Here is a 15,505-nt window from a genome sequence, read left to right as displayed (position 1 = left end):
GAGTTTTCTTAAATATTCATCCCTTCTCGGTTCATTGTCTGCAAAGTAAGTTTTTATGACATTTTGTAAACTTTCGTTTGCAAGGTCATGTACAATAGGTTCTCTTCCTTCTCTCTCCCTAACTTTCTTTCTAAACTCTTCACCAAATATACCATCTTTATGGTTCTGTGTAGTTCTTTGAGATAAATGTTCTAGAACGTCAGGTGTTATATTTCCATCAGCCATGTTCATTTCATACTGGTCCAAAATATCTGCATGTTTCATATCTTTCAATGGCATTAAAGCCGCGCTGAAAATACCAGCTATATCTGGTTCACCATTCACTTCCATTGCGTCTACAACTTCTTGGAATTGTGGTTGTAAGTTTATGAACCACCTATCCGGGTTAGCTTTATGACCCCATCTCATTGTAGTTCCATAGTCTGCAGAAACAAAAGTAGGTTTGTTTCCATATTGGTTAGGTTCTGAATGAACTTTAAACAATGTTTCATTTCTATATGTTTTTGGTGAAATTTAACCTTTTATTTTCACCGAGTTCAGCCAAAGATTGAACGTTATATGGTCGTAAGTAAAAAGGGTTATTGTATTTGCGTACATTTTCTTTCAGTACTTCCATTCTATGCTGAATATTTTCATCTGATGTTGGAGTCTTTTGTATGTCGGCAAACATTTTTCGATATTCTTCTACTATGTCAGCCGAATTTTTCTTAGACTCTTGGAAAGATTCCATATTCACCTCATACTCTTGTTGAGGGTCAAGATTTTTCGGCTGTTCCAAATCTTCATCTAGTTCTGTGAAGTTAGTTTCCAAAGGAGGGACTTGTTCGTTTCCTTCTGGCTCTTCTAGCTGTTGTTGCTGAACTATTTCTTCCATGTCTGGTTGTATCTGAACTTCTTCCTGTGGAGTTTCTTGTACCTCATCTGCTGGCATTTCATATATTCCGAGACCGTTTTTAACAAGTTCCCTATCTAAGTCATCCGGACTCATAAACCTTTCTTCTTTCGTTCCGTCTCTATTTTTTACGCGTTTCATGAAGAGAGTTGAAATATCATTTAGCTCTGACACCAAATATCTCGGAGTAAATTCATTCATGTCATTTGGATGATATGCTATTAAATCATATCCCTTAGCGAGCTTGTATTTTCCAGGTTTGAAATTATATCCCATTTGGTGCTGAGCCATAAAGCTAAATAGGTTCGGGTCAGTATTTCCTTCCTTGAACTTTCTAATAGCTTCTTTATATCTGTCACTAAAGTCAAGAGTATTTGGGTAACCATAATCTTCCTTTAGCATTTTTAAGAATTCTTGGTTTCCTTGTTCTCTACTTCTTTTATGTCCTTGCTCTGTTTGTGGTTGTTGTTGTGCAGGGTTTTGAACTGTTGGTTGCTGTGCTGGTTGTGGAGGTGGTTGTTGTGCTGGTTGTTGTTGTTGTGCTGGATTTTGAACTGTTGGTTGTTGTGTTGGTTGTTGTGCTGGATTTTGAACTGTTGGTTGTTGTGCTGGTTTTGGTGCATGCCTGTGTCTGTGTCCATGTGACGATGTAAATGTTTTAGGTAGTCCTGGTGCAGGTGCTTCTCTTGGAGGGTTTGGTGGTATATAGGTTCCACTAGCTAGTATATAAGTTCCACCAGCTGGTATATAAGTTCCACCAGCTGGCACATATGTTCCATCTGCAGCATAATGTCCTACCTGACTTTTCGTTTTTAAGAAAGCATTTACTAGGTCTGTTTTGGTCTGTTGTAACTCTTTTTCTTGACTTTCCACAACAGTTGCTCTAACGGCGTCATAGGCACTTTGAACTGCCTGTCTCGTTGCTGCATCTGTTATTTTCGTCATATTTTGTGCTACTTCTCTTAACTCTTTGTCGAAACCTTCAGACTTCAGTTTCTTTCCAGATGAGAAGTCGTTCACTAGTTTCACCTTACTATGAAGAGCTTCGAAGGCGTTCTTAAAGTCAGCATTCATTAAAGCTTCATTTGAACTGTCTTCATCCGCTTGTATTTTTGTCCTTATTGACCCTATAAGTTGGGCTGCTTTGGCGTTGGCTTGGGCATCTAACCAGTCATTATTAGCTTTTATATATTCTGCGCTTTTCATTGCCTTTTGCATGGCTGCGTCGTTATTTTTACTTTCTTGTGCTAAGTTTTCATACTGTACGGTTTGGTTTTGCAACTGTAAAAGTTTTTCTGCCTTTACATTTGCTTCAACTTCTTTTTTATACTCATCGCTATCCATATATGTCTTCAGGGCTTTTTGTTTTATTTCTTCATCTTTCAGTACTTTATATTGAGTAGTATGGTTTTTCAAATTTATAACATCTTGTTCCATTTTTGCTACTTCTGCTGCTTTTTCTGACACTTTTTTGCATATTCCTCTGTACTTAGTTCTTTCAGTTGTTCTTCTTTCTTCTTTTTCTCTACGTTTAACTCATTGAGTTTCTTTGTGTGTCTGTCATATTCTAGTTTCTTTTCGTTTTCACTTATTTGTTTCTGTATGTCTATGTTTGACTTTTTGACATCTGTTATTTGATTTTGAGTGAACTCAAATTCATTTGACTTTGAGGGTTATAAGCTGTTCCGTCTGCAGCTCCACCATAGCCTGCCATTTTCGCTAAAAGTGCCGCTCTTAAACCTCCACTCTGTGCACCAATAACTCGGTTTAAAAGCATAGGATTGCTTGACATTTGTTGCAACATAGTGGGGTCATTCATTATTTGTTGTTGCAACTGTTGTTGTGGTGTCAGTTTTACTATTGGATGTTTCAATGCTCTCTTCCTCTTACGTATATTCTTACGTAGCTTACGTGGCATTTTAAGTGAAGTTAAAAAGCGGTTTTTGACAGATGTTTATATGACACTTTTTGTTCAGCACAAAAAACTACTCGGTCAAAGTGTTGTCAGTTTTGTAAAATAACCGTCCTATCTCATTCTATAATGGGGAAAGTCTTCTCAAAGTATACTTCCTTGGAACGCCCGTAACTTTTCCTGTAGCGACGATAGACCCTTACTTGTCCGGACAAAGTTATACTATTTTGAGTGCTCTACAAAAAAAGTCAACGGCTGGCTCGTCCTCAGAAATTTTTTATGGGCTAGAGGGCGCAACGCGCCTGGAAGCCCATCCCAAGAAAAAAAAATCATTATACTAAACATCTTCAGGGCTAGAGGGCACGAAGTGCCTGGAGGCCCCACTACCTTTTTTTTTTTTTTTTTTTTTTTTTTCTTTAAATTCTAATATAATATAAATTCTTCATTTCCTTTGTTTAAACTTTTTTCATTTTAATACCATTTTATCAGATAGTAATTTTTGTTTTTCTCTGACCAAAAATCTTCTCAATTTAACTCCACCTTCACAAAAATTCATTGAGTTCTCTCAAAATTCTTGTATTTTTGGTATACTTAAAGTATCATCTTCAAATATTTTTTTGGAGAAAATTGACTTTGCATAATATCGTAATACTTTTTAAGGCAGATAGATTTACCGTAAGTTGAAGAACTTTTAATTTGAACAGAAATTATTCAACAAATATTCTTTTTATTTGATCAATAAATTGTAATATCATTATACTATATATTAATATGAATTTTTATAGAAAAGCTTTATTTTTTTCTCAATTTTTAATTTCATTTCAGTCTCTAAACTTTCTTACTATGTAAAAACGTATTATTATAGTAATAAAATAAAATACATGTTTATTCGATCTCGTATTTCAAAAAAATAAAATTACTTATATAAAAAGATTCTCTTTAGTCAACTTTCTTTTTGAATCTCTAATAAGTTTTTACTGTTGCTTCTATATATTAAGTATTGATTCTTGTAGTAAAGAAAATCCGGAACGTTTATTTATTAGAATACTCGAACTTTGACTTACATATTACTAATTGTAATTATTTTCAAGAGCCATTTCTATTACTCCTACTTGTTCGGCTTAAAATCTGCTATATTGTTAAGATAAACTAAGTCTAAATTTTGAACCATTTTTTGAAGTTTAAAGTGTAATACATATCGATTTTTTATCCGAATTTAAGAATTGCTTCAAAGTTTTAGCGTGAAATCGTGCATTTTTTCTAATGAAATTGTTATTATAAGATAAGCAATCTGAGTTTTTTTGAATAATATGTCACTACACATGATAGAGCGTTACGTGCTGAAAAGTTACGCTTCGTTCTGAAAGTGGTAATGAAGTTTTATTAGAATTCATCAAAAAAACGTATGAAAATAATCGTATGTCAAAATGTGAGCACTTCTCAAAATTTGCTCACATTTTGACTATTTTTGTGAGATCTTCCTCACAATTTTTTGACAAACGTACAAAAAAAGTGCCAAAATGTGAGCAAATGTGAGCAATTTTTATATCTCCTCCTAGCTATTCCACTGTAACGTATCATGTTAGGATGTATCACTTCATGAACAAAAAGGCGCCCATCATAAAAATTGACAAAAAATCGCCGGATCAAAGAAAAATCAAAGCAATTCTTCAAGCGCTAGATGAAGACCCAAGAGCATCACTCAGAAGGATAGAGGAGATGACAAAGATACCACGTACAACAGTTAGTTATTATCTGCACAATTATTTGAACTACAAACTAGCGTATACACGTTGGGTTCCGCACAACCTTAATTCAGTTCAAAAAAAATCTAGAGTCCAATCTTCGAAAGAGCTCCTCTCTATATTGGGTGCGTATCAATCCAAGAAGTTTCGCTTTTTAGTAACAGGGGACGAGTCTTGGTTTCAATATGCAACAGAAGCCAAAATCATGTGGATCCCGAAGGATGAAAATCCGCAAACATTCCCGAAGAAAAAAATTGACACACCAATGATGATGTTGTTGGTTTTTTGGGGCGTGAATGGCATCATCGCAATTGATATTCTTCAAAAACCTAATACGATGAATGCTCAGTATCTAATTGACAATGTTCTTACTCAAATTATCAATTCTGATGAGTTTGAGAAATCCAAACAACAAAAACAAAAGTTTGCAATTCATTTTGATAATTCAAGAGTTCACAAAAGTCATAAGGTAATGAATTACTTGGTGGAAAACAATGTCAAAGTTGTTCCAAACCCAATTTATTCACCTGATATTGCACCCTCTGACTTTTATTTATTCGGCACGCTAAAAAAGAGAGCTGAAGGACGCGAATTCGCGAGTCCAGATGATCTTGAAAATTTTGTAAGAGAGCAATTTGAGCAATTTTCTCATGATGATTTAAAGCGTGTCTTTCAAGCCTGGATCGATCGCTGCGAACGCGTGATTGAATCCAATGGTGATTATATTTAAATAAACTTTATATATATGTAACTTGTTTATTTCTATTCGCAGTATTCAGGTTTGTGCTAAACACACCTTTGGACACCCTATATTTTTGCGTTCCGTGATTTTTCATCTCTCATCAATGCACAAGATAATGAAGGGAAGACACCTCTTCATTATGCAATATGGATTGGACACACAGATATTGTAAAGCAGTTAATTTCTAAAGATCCAGATTGTAACATATGCGATAATGAGGGGAGGTTACCTCTACATTATGCAGTAAAGAGTTGTGATGTGAAAACGGCGTTAAAGATCATAAAAAAAACCAGAGATATACATCAAAGAGATAACTATGGGAAGTTTCCTCTTCAGTATGCCGTCGATTATCGTAAAATGTTCGAACCCCTATGTTATGATTATGGATCACGAACACAGTATTACAGACTAGAAGATGCTTTGGAATGTTACCCCGATGCAAAGAAATCCATACAAAGATTCATTTCAAATTGGAAAAGTGGTATGTGGAGTCCTGGGGATGACTAAATCTATTTAGAGCATTTTTCCCTTAGAAACTGACGTTTACCTCTTATATACTCAGTAATTAACAGTAAAAATCTTGTTTAAAATCATTTTTATTAGTTTTTGATGTTTTTTCAACAATATCAATATATTGAATTTCAAATAAGTTTCATATTACAACATTTGCATACCAAATGATTTTTTGTGTAGTCTATATTCATAATTTAGTCGAATTAGTAGCGTTTACAACTTATTTCGGCGTTTACAACTTATTTCGGCGTTTACAACTTAATTCGCAAACTCTATTAGATAATTTAACTTCGAAAGAAAAAATATTTTTGATGAAATCCAATTTATTCCCTAATGTATCAAGCTTTCGACACATATATTCTCATAACTAATTATATGTGTTTGGAACAATCTTCCTAATCAAGCGATGTGCCGCTTCTCATACTCAATTGGGTCAAATACAGTGCCAATCTATTGCATATCTAATATTTGCAATCATTTTGTTTAAATAGGTATAATATAATGAAAACATTTAAGAAAGTATGACGATGCATTAATGAATTCTATAAATTCTAATGATTTTTAAGTTCTTCAATTTCCAAACATATCACTACATAAGACAACAACAAGGATGATTGCAGTAATATATTGTTAGTATATTATGAAAATGTAAAATATATAATTTAAATAATTTGAAAGATGATGAAAAACATTTGAAAACAATATCACATCCTGATAAAGTTTATAAAGACCAGTAATGCATAGATGAACAGCTTATAATTCAATCACATTTATATGTTTTTCAATATTTTTTTCTGGCTATTTAAAAATTTTTGTCAAACAGACCTCTTCAAAGATTATTTTATCTCATGATAATTGTTTTTGTTTCATACGTAGAAACAAATTAATGATGAATGTCATAACATTTTTTTTGAAAATTATCCGAATTCAAGACATGGTTTTAATTTAAAAATCATAAATGTTATTATAAGAAGATTATATTTCCCGAATAAAATTTAAATTCTAACTCAATCTACAAACGGTCTCTGAATGAGTGGATATTCGCAAGGAAGCCAAACTAACGGAGACCTTCTCCAGATAGAAGAAATGAAGAAACAAATCGAGTGTCTTCAGGCTCGAATGGAAGAGCTTCAAGACAACTTAGATTCTACAAATTCTCGACTTCGACAAGCGATTGATTCCAAAACATCAGTCATTAAAATTCAAGAAGAGATCGCAAATATTCAATCCCAACTGCGTGAAACAACAGACAATCTTATAAAAACCCAAAACAATTTAAATTCAGCTATGACAAGATTATCCGTACGTTCGAATGAACCTGGCTATCAAAGCGATCAATTTGCAGTTTCTAACAGAAAATATTCGTCAGAAAATGTTATGATAAAAGAAAATAGTGGAAGGACACCTGGTAGACATAACATAAACCTGCCATTACCTATAGGACCTAGTGCACTAGTTAGCAGCGAGCAATATAATAATAACAATGGAGACTTTAATATGTTGTACAAAAATTATCACGCAAGTCCTAAAGGCAAGACAGGAAAAAATGAATTAACTAGGAGGAAATCTACCGATGAAATAAATCGAACAAAAGAAGACTTCAGAAAGCAATTTAAAAAGAAAGAAGACGATTTTAGCGATTTAACTCCGCCTTCATCCCATGTGAACCAGGAACCTGTTGACATTACAAAATTTATAATATCATACGACGATTTGAAATGCGATAAAATAATTGGTTCTGGAGGCTTCGCTGAAGTCTGGATAGGAAAATATATTCCAGAAAATCTTACAGTAGCTATAAAGAAAATCAGACCGCGCGATGATAAAGACAAAGTCGAACAATCATATATGTCCGAAGTAAATACACTTGCTTCTCTACGAAACCCATTCCTTCTTCAATTCGTAGGCTATACGAAAACAGAACCATACTGCGTTGTCACTAAATACATGCCAAACGGCTCATTATACTCTGCATTGAGGCCAGAAAACGAATCAGACAATTTAACCCAAACGCAAATAGCCATTATTGCATACGGAATCGCATTAGGCATGAATTACCTGCATGAAAAAGGAATAATTCATCGAGATTTAAAATCACAGAATGTTTTATTAGACGACAACTACTATCCTGTTATCTGCGACTTCGGTTCTTGCAGAAACAAGAATACAATTCGCACTTTTACCGGCCAAGGAGGAACTGCGAATTATATGGCTCCAGAATTCATGAAAGCAGAGAAATACGATGAGAAAATAGATGTTTATTCATACGGTATCCTTCTTTGGGAGCTTGTGACCAAACAATCCCCGTTTGAAGGTTTAATTCCTCCTCAAATCGTTTGTACGGTTTCTATGTTCAATAGAAGGCCAGATATACCACCAGACACGAATCCTCTGCTCAAGCACCTCATAGAGAATTGCTGGGATAGAGATCCGAAGGAAAGACCGCCATTTGCTGATATATTAAAATATCTTTGTACAAATAACGGTTGTTTCGATGGTGTAGATGTAGGAGTCTTTCAAACATTTATTTCCCAGCATAGAAGTCCGTTCCCTGTAATTTCTTACGCTTCTGCTCCGAAACCAAAACATCGGAGCTTCGTGGGATCATTATCTCCGGTTTCCGAGCCATCGCATGACATAAACTCCCAGATAGAAGCCAGGCAGTTGCTAAATAATAACTTTGCAACCTTGGCAGATGGAAATGCCAATCAGATTAGTACTGCTATCTCGTATATCTTAGGTAATGTTGATGATCCGGCGATATTTACTATTGCTGTATGGCAACGCGTGTTAGTTTTGCTTCTGCGTGCTCCTCCTTCGATATTACCAAGAGCAAAGGAATTAGCACTGACATTAGCGAAAAACCAAGAGATTTTGGCATTGATAGAGCAAGTTCATGACTTAAACTTGTTCGTAAAACCAGAAACTCTCGATGTTTTCTTGTATGTTTTTAATTTCTTCTCGAAAGTTATTACAACTGACATTGTAACAGCTCTTGTATCACTTTCTAAGAACAAACAAGTCAGTCTCCAAGCAATAACTTTACTTTGCAAGGCTCATTCGCTTTCTCCTTCTCATGCAGTCATCCAAGCTTGCGAACAGTTCTTCATAGGCAACATTCTCGATTTTGCAAATATTCCTGGCGGGCATTTGGTCGTCAGGACCGTTGTAAATATCCAAAGAGATGCAATTACTGATGAAGTATTCAAAGTTTACGTTCAATCAGAAATAATTGAGAACATAACCGCCGCCTATCAAATTTTGTTTGTAAGAAAATTATCACCTGGTTTATTAACACCAGCGCTCTTAAATCACCACATTGTGCTAAGCGGACGTGAAAGTTCCAAAGAAATCGATGAATTAATTGAGACAGCGTTGAATTTCACCAGGATGTTTGCAATGCAGGTAAGAGGAGAGATATTGGATGGTCTAATTATGAGCCTTTTGTCTTGCGTTATCGAAAGAAGAGTGGAACATGCTGCATTGTTGTTATGCGCATTCGCAATCGATCCAGAACGCAAACTGACATTCCTACAGCCAAAGTTCATCGATAGGATTTTATCCTGCGATGATGATAATGGCTCTTCTATGCTAATGAGGTTAGTTTTATTATTTTTCAAGGATGACAAGCTCAGAAACGCTTATTTCACTCATCCTAAGATCTTTTCTTACCTTCACTCTGTTGTTCTGGCCTCAAATACCGATAGTTTCCTTTCTGTTTGCTGGGTTATTGTATTTCTTCCTCCAAATCCAGCTTTTACTCAAAAACTTATTGATGTTGGCTGTCTGCAACACATTATTAATGCGATCTGCTCAACAAAACAAGAAGATTTCATAGCATTTGTAGTTCCAACGCTTATGAGGTTTATAAACGAGCATGATTCACCAGCATATGAAGATCTGACGAAACACATGCTCCAATTAATCTCAGACGGCCTTTGTTTGGATCCTTGCTTGAAAATCATCAAATGCCTCCTTAAATACGAATCTCAACAGAACCTCTGCCTCAAACTTAACATAGTGAGCGCTTTATCCAAAGTCAACGACCCACAGCAAAAGAAGAGCGTCAAAGAGATCTTTGAGATCTTGAAATCAGGCGTTCTTCAGATAGAATGATCTTTATATATGTTGTATTTATTTATAGATATGTATTTTTATTTATTAACTATGATTTTTATTGTATGTTTTAAATATGAGATTTTGTTTGTAAATTCAACCATATTTGCTCTTGCATATATTTATTATCAAAACCTAAAATATATATCTTAAGGGATTTTGATGGGTATCACATGATATAGAATATTTTATTAAAAAATGTTGGCAAAGTTAAACAAAACATAAGATACATCATATATAAAATGTTCTTGTATATGATTCATTATAAAATCAAACAGCTAAATCAATTTTTCGATGAAATTCATTTTGAAGAATAAACTATGAACCTAGAGCCCATAAGTTAAGCTCTTTATATGAATCTAATAATATATGTATATTCAGTTTAAGAAGCTTGGTATTTATTTTTCTGGTTGAAATAAAACAAAAAAAGATGAATGAAATTGAATATATAACCGAATATATATTTTTACGATATATCAAATTCAAAAAGGATGAAGAAAAATACTCTGAGAGAAAAATCTAAGCAAAAAAATAAAAAATAAAAACAACAGTTATAAAATTCAAGTTGTAGTAGGCTTGAGTATCAACTTGTAGTTTTCAGGAGTTCCTGGAGGAGCGTATTTGAGGGTAATTGGCTGGAAAACGTTCTCATCGTTTCTCAATGGGTTGGCAACGATGAGAATCATTCTTGCGACCTTCATATTCTTTGTTGCTATGGCGAGTTGGTACAGATTTATACCGACATCCTTTGCATCCGCGCCGTTTGCGAGCAAGAACTGAATAATCTCTACGTGTTGGAAGAATACTGCATAACAAAGCGGCGTCCAGCCTCTTGGATCCCTTACGTTCATTGATTGAACGCAATAAGTCAAAAGACAAACGGCATTCTTATCGCCGATCGAACATGCAGCATGTAGAGGTGTTATTCCTTGGTCGAGTTCATCGATTTTTCCAAAATGAGCGGCGTGGAAAAGAGCGTGAATATTATGATTCAAAATTGTGGTGAATGGGTCTGGAACAGGTTCAGATGAAGCCCATTCGAAGTTTACGTACTTGCGAGTGATGTATTGGTCTCTTACGGTGTCTTCTGATCTGGAATTGATTTTATCCTTTGGAGTCTTCGCGAGCAAGAGCCTGTTACAGTCTCCCTCCAATTCTGTCATCATGTCTACGACCATAGGAGAGAGTTTATCCAATGTAATAGATCTGATCTTCGAATTCGTCGTTGACATGTGACGATGGCTGCCGGAACATTTAAGGCAGAGGTCACAGGCCCAGTTAAGAGAGATCCATGTGGCATCAGAAGCTCCGCAATCGCAACATTTCTTAGATGCTTTGTTCTCTTCTTGTCCGAGTACTTTGAAGTTATGGTTTGTAAAGACCGTAAGCCATTCTTCCATATCCAGTTTAGAAAGAGCTTGTATTTCGATGAGTTCTTGAGGAGATTGGATCTTAAAAGCGAAACGACGGGTTTTATCGAGTGGTGTAACTGTAACAAGAGGGAGTAGCCATTGTTTGTCTTGGTCATCATCCGAAATCTTATGTGCAACAAGCAATGAATCTTCGAACGTCAAATACTTCCTTGTCCAAACAGATGAGCGAATCGGATGAGCCTCTTTGACCCAGACGGATCCGGCAGGCTTTGTAAGATCTTCAACCGTTGGAGAGTTTGCTGAGAAACGCATATCCCAATAAGTCGATGAAGCAGTTGTTGCTGGGTTGTTATCAGGATCGGATCCGATGCGCTGAAGGAGTAGGAGCTTAACGGCTGATTGCATTTCGAAGACGGAATTCTGAGTAAATAAGATTGTATTGCGATTTTCTGTGATATATTGGCTCATTAAGTTGGCTGTAAGCGTGATAAATTGAGCAATTGCTAAGGAAACTGCTCTTGAGCTGGTTTTCTCAGCTAACGTAACTTGATTATGTAAAGAATACAAATGTCCAGATCTGGAGATAGCTGCTTTAATAAAAGCAGTCTCAGCAGATGAAGCATCTTCTGCTTTGTTCTTCTTCTCAAAGACACCGAGATTTTCCGCACTTCTACCGTAATGATTTATTTGTTCTTGATAATCTGTGTTTAGTTTTTCGATGTTTGGAAGAACAACTGTTCTGATGATTTGCAATGAAAGATTTGATTGGGAAACGAACTGGCGACCCCAAATGTTGAACATTTGACTGAAGTTTTCGAGTAAGCTTGTGTATGGATCTTCAACATTAAGGATACTGAGACTTTTAACGAGTTGGGCTAATTCATTTTGAATTGCCGAGAAGTGCCGAGCTAAACTTGCCATTAAATCTGAAATTGCACCAAATGTTTTAGCAGAATCTAACTGGATTTTAGCTCTTTTAAGAATATCGGCTTCAAAAGCGGGATTTGGATCAATAAAAGGAAATACTTCATCTAAATCTATGCCTTTCATTGTATTCATTATTTATTAATTTTTTTTGACATTGACCTATTCAAATTTAAATAGATTGGAAATGCTGATAAAGGTACATTCACTAGGCGATAACAGTAAAATGGGATGAAATAGGATAAATAGCATCCCTATATAGTGCCTAACAATATTTATACGGGCCAAAAAAATTTGGCTAGAGATTTGGCGAGTCAGAAAACTTAGAAAATTGAGAGGGATTTTTATTTTTGAATTTTTTTTGGAAAGTTAAAATTGCGATTAAAAATCGATTTCCAGGAGAACTAAGCATCTCATCATATATTTAAATCGATAAAAATATTAAATAATAGTTGAATAGTATAACAACGTGAAATTATGGCTGAATCGACAGAAAAAATGAACATATTTGACATTTTTGAAAATTCATACGTTAGATGGTGACAGACTCATAAACTATACTTTAGCTAAGATTGATATATGGTTTCAACAACACATGGTTAAAATCGTAAAAATATTTTAGATTTCAAAAAGATATATATGGTAATATAATGGAACAGAGTCAACAAATAGCATGTTAAATATGTTATAATTAACTTTTTATTAGATCTAATAGTAGATATCGAATGGTTTCCAGCTTTATGGTTAATTATTTTCTTTTCGAGCTTCTCTTTAACTGTTGTATTAAGGTTGTAAATTTTTGATGCTAGAAACTATGGAATCTTCTTTGCTGCTGCATTTTTCTTGAGAGTTCTTGCAATTTCGAATAGATCTGCGCATTGTATGAAATGGAGGCTTTAAAATATCTTGAAAACAGAATAGGAATGCTTACTTGTAAATCAGAGAGTTTCAAAATTGAGAGCAAGATTATCATCATAACTTTCGATTTTGCTGCGAAAAAGGAAGACAAGTAATTAACAAATCATTTACTGTTGTTCATCAAAAGAAGAAAACTTTGATAACAACTAATGATGATAAAATCAAGCTATCTTTTAATATTTTAAATTGATAAGACATTCAAAATATTTGAATGGTTTAAAATATTTTCTTTTAATTTCTATAAGATATTATCATGATTATATAATAAAATTTAAATTTTTATTCAAAAAGGCAATATTTCAAACTTTTAATTTCAAAAATCTTAATTCTGCAATAAGTGTATTTAATTGTAGCAAATTTAATGATCCTTCGTCATGCTTAGCAATTTGGAACCCATAAATTAATGATTTCTTCAAGTAAAATTCTGCATTATTTCAAAAGTCAATAATTCTCTAGTAACTTTTCTTCAAACCCTAACCATTATATTATATGTATAATGGAGAATAATTGCAAAGAAAGATAGCCGAATTTACTGGGTAGTTCTTGTGATGCGAAATAATTGCAAATTAACACCTAGTTTTAACAGCATCAATCTCTTTTTGCTCTCATTTAAATGCATTCGCACACTTTAATTTTGAAATATAAGAGTTTTGGAAATTATCAAATTTATCTGCTCAAATACTATAGATCTTCATAAGTGTTAATAGAATCATTAGCCTTACATATAGTGTTTAATATAATGATGCACATTATACTGGGATTCATTCCTTATTCATCTAGTTATTATAAGATTTACAACCCCATGAAAATTTAAAATTTTGTCAAAAATAGTGAATATACCTTTGGAAAGAAGAAAATTCAAAAATCGAGATTTAGACTCTGCATCAAATGGAGAACAAAATGTTTCTTCATATCAAGGAAAAAAATTTTCTTGTGAAGAAATAGAGTTTTTAAAATTTTATTGTATGTAATGAAATAAACAAATATTAAAATTATTTTTTGATAACAAGAAAATTCCCAATAGAAAATATTTGAGAGAAAGAAAAAAAGAAAATTGAAAAATATTACTCTCCTTTATATTTCATGAAATTTTAAATTTATTCTCATAAAATTGACAATTTTATACGTTTAGATGAAAATAAGTGATTTTGGTTGAAATAGAAATTATTATTTGCTTACAGATATCAAATAGATTTTTGCTATTTTGATTAAAATTTGTTAATCAAATTAATAAATTTTTTCTAAATATCTTAAATATCTGGATCACTCACATATACAATGAATTGAACGATAAAAATAATACAAACTCAACTAAATTTCCTGTCTTTCAACTAAAAAAAATTATGCAAATTAAATTAAATTGTTTATTCAAATATAAAACAAAGATGAAGTAATTACAGTTATCATAAACTTTATGATTAACTCTGTAATTGGTTCAGATTTTGGTAAAAATATTTTTATTAATATCGATAAGAATACGTTTACCTACTATCACAACATATCGATAAACAAGAGTAGAGTGATTTTTATCATCGAAACTTTTTAAAAGCTGTAAGCTGGAAGGAAAAATCTTGTTTTTTCTGAGTTAGTTGTAGAACTATTGATATACGAGTTATCATTGTGATGTAGAAGGATGTCAATGTACTGACTGAAGGATATGAAGTGAATTGAATTTCATTGCATTTCAATTTGATCAAAATTTGTTGAAATGATATGAATGTGTCAACATCTGTATCACTCTCTTTCACTCCTTCCCTATTCTTTCGAGAACGAAGCTAGCTCAGCTTTCGCTGAGCGAATTGACACTTTTGATGCCCTAAACGTACAAGCTCTCAAATTTATCGAAAAAATTATACCACCCAAACTAGTATATTCTTATTTTAAATATGATATTATCCTTAGAAATCACACTAGAATATATTTAAATCAACTTTTAAAAAAGTTCGAGTCCTGCGCGTCACATTTTTTAAATTTTCGAAAAGGAAAATTATATTCTCCTAAAATGAAAACAATTTTCCGAATTGACATCCTTATTATCACATTATTTTAATCAGCATAAAGGCACATTCACTATTTTTGACAAAATTTTAAATTTTCATGGGGTTGTAAATCTTATAATAACTAGATGAATAAGGAATGAATCCCAGTATAATGTGCATCATTATATTAAACACTATATGTAAGGCTAATGATTCTATTAACACTTATGAAGATCTATAGTATTTGAGCAGATAAATTTGATAATTTCCAAAACTCTTATATTTCAAAATTAAAGTGTGCGAATGCATTTAAATGAGAGCAAAAAGAGATTGATGCTGTTAAAACTAGGTGTTAATTTGCAATTATTTCGCATCACAAGAACTACCCAGT

The 15,505-nt window shown here is 33.4% G+C and overlaps 4 protein-coding genes and 2 pseudogenes across 6 annotated transcripts, besides 5 other annotated features; 2 read left to right on the top strand and 4 right to left on the bottom strand.

The window, feature by feature from the left end:
• Positions 1 to 465: part of a mobile genetic element that runs on past the window's edge.
• An 831-nt stretch (positions 466 to 1,296) lies between these two features.
• Positions 1,297 to 1,533, bottom strand: TVAGG3_0863460 (protein of unknown function, DUF4106 family; the record flags this gene model as incomplete). Its single annotated transcript, XM_051249781.1, has 1 exon — positions 1,297 to 1,533. The coding sequence occupies one exon, from the start codon at positions 1,531 to 1,533 to the stop codon at positions 1,297 to 1,299; it is 237 nt and encodes a 78-aa protein (XP_051085256.1).
• Positions 1,534 to 1,607: 74 nt separating this feature from the next.
• On the bottom strand, positions 1,608 to 2,329 carry TVAGG3_0863450 (protein of unknown function, DUF4106 family; the record flags this gene model as incomplete). The annotated part of the gene is made up of 1 exon (XM_051249780.1): positions 1,608 to 2,329. A coding segment is annotated over one exon (722 nt), but the record flags the coding sequence as incomplete, so codon positions are not given.
• A 5-nt stretch (positions 2,330 to 2,334) lies between these two features.
• On the bottom strand, positions 2,335 to 2,810 carry TVAGG3_0863440 (annotated as a pseudogene). Its single transcript has one exon. A coding segment is annotated over exon 1 (476 nt).
• A 395-nt stretch (positions 2,811 to 3,205) lies between these two features.
• Positions 3,206 to 4,356: a mobile genetic element.
• TVAGG3_0863420 lies at positions 4,357 to 5,279 on the top strand (annotated as a pseudogene). The gene has a single exon. A coding segment is annotated over exon 1 (923 nt).
• Positions 4,357 to 5,359: a mobile genetic element.
• A 1,429-nt stretch (positions 5,360 to 6,788) lies between these two features.
• Positions 6,789 to 10,010, top strand: TVAGG3_0863400 (protein kinase protein; the record flags this gene model as incomplete). The annotated part of the gene is made up of 1 exon (XM_001302109.1): positions 6,834 to 9,920. The coding sequence occupies one exon, from the start codon at positions 6,834 to 6,836 to the stop codon at positions 9,918 to 9,920; it is 3,087 nt and encodes a 1,028-aa protein (XP_001302110.1).
• Positions 10,011 to 10,297: 287 nt separating this feature from the next.
• Positions 10,298 to 12,378, bottom strand: TVAGG3_0863390 (GTPase activator protein; the record flags this gene model as incomplete). Its single annotated transcript, XM_001302108.1, has 1 exon — positions 10,481 to 12,352. The coding sequence occupies one exon, from the start codon at positions 12,350 to 12,352 to the stop codon at positions 10,481 to 10,483; it is 1,872 nt and encodes a 623-aa protein (XP_001302109.1).
• A 34-nt stretch (positions 12,379 to 12,412) lies between these two features.
• Positions 12,413 to 13,979: a mobile genetic element.
• A 1,213-nt stretch (positions 13,980 to 15,192) lies between these two features.
• Positions 15,193 to 15,505: part of a mobile genetic element that runs on past the window's edge.

The sequence above is a fragment of the Trichomonas vaginalis genome, chromosome VI, assembly GCF_026262505.1.
Source record: "Trichomonas vaginalis G3 chromosome VI, whole genome shotgun sequence".
NCBI lineage: Eukaryota > Parabasalia > Trichomonadida > Trichomonadidae > Trichomonas > Trichomonas vaginalis.
Note: the sequence above shows the minus strand (reverse complement) of the source record. Positions and strands in the feature narration are given on the sequence as shown.